The 6815-nt window shown below is 64.0% G+C and overlaps 1 protein-coding gene across 1 annotated transcript; it reads left to right on the forward strand.

The window, feature by feature from the left end:
* The first annotated feature begins 416 nt into the window (after window positions 1-416).
* RNF208 (ring finger protein 208) lies at window positions 417-5535 on the forward strand. The gene is made up of 2 exons (XM_054084561.1): window positions 417-935; window positions 2603-5535. Exon 2 carries the CDS (start codon window positions 3274-3276, stop codon window positions 4069-4071), a length of 798 nt encoding a protein of 265 aa, XP_053940536.1. The 5' UTR covers window positions 417-935; window positions 2603-3273; the 3' UTR covers window positions 4072-5535.
* The last annotated feature ends 1280 nt before the right edge of the window (window positions 5536-6815 follow it).

Below are 6815 nucleotides of genomic sequence, written 5' to 3' on the forward strand. Positions count from 1 at the left end.
AGAGAGGTATAGAGTGGTCCGGGGTGTTGTGAGGCAGGGATGGGGTGGTACAGGGAGGGGATGGGGGTGCAGGGGGCTTGCGGGGCAGGGCTGGGGGCGTCCAGGGTGGGGATAAGAGTGCGGGAGCGTTGCGAGGCAGGGATAGGGGGTTGCGGGGCTGGGATGGGGGTGTGTGGAGTAGGGACGAGGGATGCAAGGCAGGGATGGGGGATGCAGGGCAGGGATGCAGGGAGGTGCGGGGGGGGTGTTGCGGGGCAGTGCCGGGGGTTGCGGGGCGGGGATGGGGGGTGCGGGGCGGGGTGCGGGGCAGGGCTGGGGGCGTGCAGGGCGGGGGATGGGGGTGCGGGTGGGGGGTTCGTGCCGGCGGTGGCTGCGAGCCCCGGCGCTGCTGAGCGCTGGAAATGTGAGCCGGCTGCACCACTGCGGCTGCACTGCGGGGCCGGGCGGCAGCGGGGCGGCAGCGCGCAGGCGGCGCCCGCCCAGCCCCACCTGCCGGAGGGGGGCACGGACACGGCGGGAAGGGGGGGGGGGGCCCAAACTGCATCCCACCCCCCCACACACCTCCCCAAAGCCTGCGCCGTTCGGGCCCGGAGTGTTGCATCAGCCCCGGCGGAGCGGCCGGAGGAGCCGGGGGAGGGAGGGGGACCGGCCGCCTCCCCTCCGGGGAGGGTCCCCCCGGCAGCCCGGGCGGCCAGACCGGCCTTTGTGCCGCTGCAGGAGCCGCGGGGGCCGTGCGAAGCGACGGGGCAGCGGGGAGACCGGGCAGCATCCTCGGGGACCGCGCTTGGCACCGGCAGCGCCTGCATCCCTCTGCCTTTCAGATAACCTTTAGCTGCTCGCGGCCCCGCGGCTCCTCTGCGGGCGGAGCTACGCTCTGGAGGAAGATTGGGGGCTTCGCTGGGACCCCCGCTCTGATGGACCCCAAGGTGATGCAGGTAAGGACTGGCGGAGAGCATCCCTTTGGCTGGGCTGCCCGGGGGGGGGGGGGCATCACCCTGCGGGCGGGCGGGTGTGCACATGTGTCTACATAGGTGTGCACTTGTGTGTCTACATGGGTGTGCATATGTGCGTCTATATGGGAGTGCATATGTGTGTCTACATAGTGTGTGCATATGTGTGTCTATATGGGAGTGCATATGTGTGTCTACATAGTGTGTGCATATATGTGTCTATATGGGCGTGCATGTCTACATGTGTGTGCATACGTGTGTCTACGTGTGTGTGCATATGTGTGTCTCTATGGGTGTGCATATATGTGTCTACATGGGCGTGTGCATGTGTCTACATGGTGTGTGCATGTGTGTCTACATAGGTGTGTGCACACGTGTGTCTACAAGTGTGTGCACATGTGTGTCTATGTGGTGTGTGCACACCTGTGTGCAGATTTGCACGCGTGTGTGCAGTTGTGCCCATCTAGGCTGCGAGTGTGCCAGCACGGCGTGGGGCGCATAGGGGTCGCGGTGGGGCAGATGCTGTGAGTATGGGGTGCTGGGGTGGGCTGTGAGCGACCGGGGTGATGGGAATGCGGGGTGTTGTGCGAGGGTTGTGTATGAAGGGGTGTGACGGCGTGAGCGTGGAAACACAGCAGCCGCGCAGAGCATCTGCCTGGCTGCACGCATCGCCGTGCCCGTCGGTGCGCTGCGGGTGAGTGTCTGCGCGAGACCCGCAGGCACAGGGCTGCTGCGGGTTTGGGGGGGGGATATATGGAATATATGCTGCTTGTTGGGTGAGGGATGCAGGATGAGAGCTTGTGATGCAGGATGCGAGGCCTCGCTCCTCAGGGCAAGCATCACAGGATGCTTGCAGGACCCCAGTGCCACCAGGGCATGGCCCCTGGGGACACCCTCACTGGGTTTCAGCCCCCTCCTCAGTTCTCGGGCATCCAGAGCTGAGCCCCCCCAGGCTCTTGCTGTCCCTAAAGGGCTGCTGCCGCAACCAGATGGCCCCCTCAGGCCCCCTCCGTCAGGCCTGGCATCCCTCTAACAGGATTTGCGGCGTGATGGAGGAGAGCGCCTTCGCCCTTCTTGGAGGAGCGACAGGCTGTCGCCAGGGCTGAGGGAGAAAATGGCCACGGCTGGTTGCCTGCCCCCCATCTCCTGCCCCTAAACGCGTCCCCGTCCTCTCCAGGAGCCCCGGGACAAGGGCAGGGAGCTGGGAGCTGGGAAAGGAGAGAGGAAGCCAGAGGGAGGGATAATAGCAGGGACAGATCAGGAGCAGGCGATGGAGGTAAAAATAGATCCACTGAGCAGAGGAGGGGCTAAACGTGAGAGAAAACCCTGAGCAGAGGCAGGCTGGTGGGGGAGCCCCCCCAGGAGGGGCTCTGCACCCCAATAGGGTGCAGGGGGACTCCCCCTCCCGTCCCCTGGAGCAGAAGGGGGACACGGGACCCCACACTCAGCGCTGCGGAGGGGATGCTTGAGGGGAAATACCTGCCTGCTCCTGCTTCCGCCGGCCTGAACACGCAAGCGGATGGACAGGACCTGCAGGGCTCAGTTGCCAAATTGCTGGGATGCAGGCGGGCACGCGTCCCGAGGGAGCGCTGGCAGCTGGCAGATCCCTGAAGAGCTTTGGATCCAACCCCCCTCTTGCTTTTAATTTCCAGCAAGCAAGAAGCTGAGCTGGGGACAGAGGTGCCGGGGACAAGGCGCGTGGCAGCCCTGGCACCCGCCAAGGCGAGCTGCCCTCCGGCTCGGGATGCTCCTGGAGCCCCTGCCCCGCGGGAGCTGCTGCTGACGGCAAGTGGGAGAGCCGGGAAGTCAGAGCAAAAGAATTTGCAAACACATTCTTCAGCGCCACGAGGATCCCACGGCGCGTAAACAGGAATAAAGGCTGGGCGGAGGCGGGAGCCGGGGCGAGGCAGGGGCTGCTGCTGATTCCTGTGAGACCCCTCCGGACTCACCTGCCCTGGGCAGCACCGCCATCCCCAGTTCACCATTCCCAGCTGCAGGTGATCCGGCGTGGGACGTGAAGCGGGGGGCTGCGGAGTGACGGCCAATGTCACGTTAACATCCCCTGCAAGGCGCTGCGGGAAGCTGATGCTTTGATCGCCTGCCCAAGAGCATCCTCCGAGGAAGGCAGGATGCCGCTCTGAGCTCTGCCTGCCCCGGCCTCGCGCCCAGCACCCTCGGGGCTGGCAGAGAAGAGGGGCGCGGGGCCCGCTGGCGCTGCCCCGTCTCCCCAGGATGCTCTCCCGTGCCAGCGGCTGCTCCCTGTGCTCCTGCTCTGCCAGACCAAGATTGAAAGCTCAGCAGGCTGCCGGCATGTTTTAGCCTCATGCAGGCGTCCCTCAGAGACCCCAGAGCAGTGGACAGTAATGTGAAAACGATACTCATGTCGTGTCTGAAAGGGCAACAGGTCATCATTAAAATGGAGGCAATGAAAATCATCCACCCGGAGAAGTTTTCGGAGCTGCAGGCCTCGCAGCAGCGCTACACGCCGGCCCCGCGCCGCGAGCCGCCCCTCGTGGCCAAACGAGCCTGGCCCTCCGAGTCTGAGATCATCGTCAACCAGGCGTGCGGGGACATCCCTGCCCTAGATGCCACCCCCGCGCCCCTGCCGCTGCCCCGGACTCCCCCTCTGCCGCGGCGAGAGCGTGCGTACCAGAACCAGCGGAAGGGCAGCTCGGAGGTCTGCTACCACCGACAGCCGCCGTCGGACGAGGTGATCGTCAACCAGTACGTGCTGCACCCCTCGACGCCCTGCGAGCCCCTCGAGTGCCCCACCTGCGGCCACATGTACAACTTCACCAACAAGCGGCCCCGCATCCTCTCCTGCCTGCACTCGGTGTGCGAGGAGTGCCTGCAGATCCTCTACGAGTCCTGCCCCAAGTACAAATTCATCTCCTGCCCCACCTGCAAGCGGGAGACCGTCCTCTTCACCGACTACGGGCTGGCGGCGCTGGCTGTCAACACCAGTATCCTCAACAGACTGCCGGCCGAAGCCCTGGCCGCCAACCCCGTCCAGTGGAGCAGCGACACCGACCGCAGCTGCTACCAGACCTTTCGCCAGTACTGCGGGGCTGCCTGTACCTGCCACATCCGAAACCCGCTGTCTTCCTGCACCATCATGTGAGCCCCGCGCCCCTGCCCGCTCCTCCCAGCAGCCAGCGGGCAGGAGAGGATGGTGCAGTGCCGGTCTCTGGTCCCTTCTTCACCGGTGGCACAGCCTAAGGATGCTCCGATCCTTTGCTGCAGTCAAGGATGTGGGGCCAGCGTCCTCACCAGTGCTGAAGGGGGGCAATGGGGACGCTGGGACCTGGCAGCAGCCCCCTGCACCCCGGTGGTGCGCAGGGAGAGGGACGCTGAGATGGGAAGCATGTCCACCAGAGCAGTCAGGGGCTCCAGCTCCTCCCAGTCCTGTGGCGGGTGCCCTCGCTGTGCATTGAGCATCCTGCCGTGCTCCTTCCCAGGCACCTTCTCCCTCCTCTCTCCTTGCACCTCCCAAGAGCAGACACTGGGTCCTCACTGGAGCAGCACCCTCCCCATCACCCTGCAGCCGGCGGTGGTGGCACAAGGAGCTGTGGAGTTGCCTGGTGCTGCGCTGGGTCACCCACCCAGCACCGCACCGGGTCACCCACTCGGCACAGAAGGCGAGGACAGATCCACGGCTGCCCCTCCCTCCCCCCTCCTTCTCTGTAAGTTATTTGCCAAAGCTTTCATCTCAGCGGCCAAGCCGCCGTGCACCCGAGTCGTTGTAGCCACGCCAAGCCGCCACACCGGCCCCTCGGTTGCGAGCAGACACGCGGCCCATTTCCTCCGCAGGCCCTTGAGGAAAGCTCCACTTTATCCTCGTTTTGGAGGATTCTTCTTTTTTTTCCCCCCATCTGTCCCCCGGCCCAGGCCACGACGCGTTCACAAAGGCATTGAGCTGTGCCCGTTCTCTGCCGCTCCTGTCAGGGCCCTGCACCGATGCCCCCTGGAATGGCTCGAGGTACCCCAGATTGCTGGCTCCTGCCAGGGGATTTGGCTGGGCAGGTGGGGCAGAGGTCTGGTCCCTCCCCTGGAGCGGCACCTCTGCTCTGACCCTTGTGTGGAGGGGCTGGCAGGGCGGCAGCCCCCTGTGCACAGTGCTGCTTTCTCCAGGGCCTCTGGAGGGGTAAGTTTGCTGCCAAAAAAAAAAGCAAAAAAAAATTTAAACCTAAAAAGTTGAAGAAAAAGCCATAATTTGCAGGTGCTCCTGTGGGGCTGAGCACCGCGAGCCGGCACAGCCCCGGCACCAGGGGCAAGCGGTGCCTGGTCCCAGGGCAGCAGGGATTGCACAGCCCTGCACCCCGGCGCTTCTGGAGGAAAGAGCAGCCCCGGCTCTGGCCAATGCCAATGCACAGCATCCATCCAGGCAGAGGGGCTGAACCGAGCCCTGGCCGCCCCAAGGGAGCAGGCGATGCCCCGGGTACCAGCCCGCTGCCAGCGGAGAACAGGGGCCGATACCGTTTCTGTGTTGCTCTGCCAATGCCTCCCGCTGCTGGTTGTGACGATGATCATGTTTTATACCCGGCCTTGTTCTGACCCCCATTAGTCTCCCCAATAAAGATTATATTGGAACGAATGGTGAGCCAGTGTCTCGGGGTGCGCGTCGCTGCGGACAGGGATGCCGTACCCCTGCCTCACTCAGTCCGTGGGGCAGGCTGGGGGGAGATAGGCAGGGAGATAGCTTTCCTTTGGACTGACACCTCCTCCTCTTGCCCTGGCTCTCAGCTCTGGAGTGTTTGTGTCCCATCCTTGCTCATTCTCTGGTCCCACCACACGTGGCTGGGCACCAAGGGGTACCCTGCCCACCTTGCCAAGTGGTCCCCAGCCACACCAAGGGCTCTTAAATACCCACTGGGTGCCCCGTTCCTCCCCGAGTGACATTGTGCATTGAGGGGAGGATTTGCCAGCTTGGCCCAGGTGGCACCCACTGGTGAAGGGAGCTGGGCAGGGGCAGGGGCAGCGCTGGGCTCCCTCTGCCCAGCTCTGGTCAGGCAGACTCACCCATGGGTGCTGCCACATACCCATCCCCAGTGGCACACGGGGACTGCCCTGGGGCCTGGCATGCACCCAGCAGCATCAGCAAAGGGTGCCAGTGAGGAACATCCACTGCCTGCACCGAGCGGACCTTGGGGTCACCGTGATGGTAACTACTCAGCTGGGAGAGGCAGAAATCTGCAGCCAAAGCAGCTAGGAGGATGCTCCGGAGCAACACAGCTCCCCTAGGTGTGATCTGTGCATGCAGGCTGGTGTTTGCACGCGCGTGTGCATGCGTGTGCACAGTGAAGGGGGTGTGTGTGCACAGTGAAGGGGGGTGCGTGCACACTGAGGCTTTCTGTACACACACTGCCCAGTGCTGGCCCCTGAGTTTTCTTTCCCCGGGAGCAGCCACTGCCTCTGCCCTCTGCTCTGCGCCACTGTAGAGCAGCTGCTTCCAAAGCACCGGCACATCCCCCAGCACAGCTGAGCCCCAGGGGCAGCTCCCACCCCAGGAGGGTGGTTGGGGACCCCTTATGCTTGGCTGTCAGTCTCCCTGCCCAGGGGAGGTTCTATCCCTCCAGAAAATGAAACGACATCCCAGTCTATGGGTGCTGAATTACAGTATCAATAATGCAGCCCGTGCCATCCCTGGCTACGAGCACATCATGGCCATGACTTGGCTCCCCAACCCTGCTCCTGCACCCCCACCATCCTCAGTTTTGAGGGGCACATGCAGCCTGGCAGCAGTGCTGGGGGCCTCTGGCTGTCACAGCATCCCCTCGATGAGCCTGATGATGAGGTTACTCAGGGAGCTGAGGCAGCCCCAGATCCACGATGAGCATCTCCTTCCCCTGAAAGGCTCATCCTGAA

This window comes from Cuculus canorus, chromosome 19 (assembly GCF_017976375.1).
Source record: "Cuculus canorus isolate bCucCan1 chromosome 19, bCucCan1.pri, whole genome shotgun sequence".
Lineage (NCBI taxonomy): Eukaryota > Metazoa > Chordata > Aves > Cuculiformes > Cuculidae > Cuculus > Cuculus canorus.

What these genes read in the sequence shown, in the direction of transcription:
- RNF208 (XM_054084561.1), top strand. Translation starts at nt 3,274, where the DNA reads ATGCAGGCGTCCCTCAGAGACCCCAGAGCAGTGGACAGTAATGTGAAA.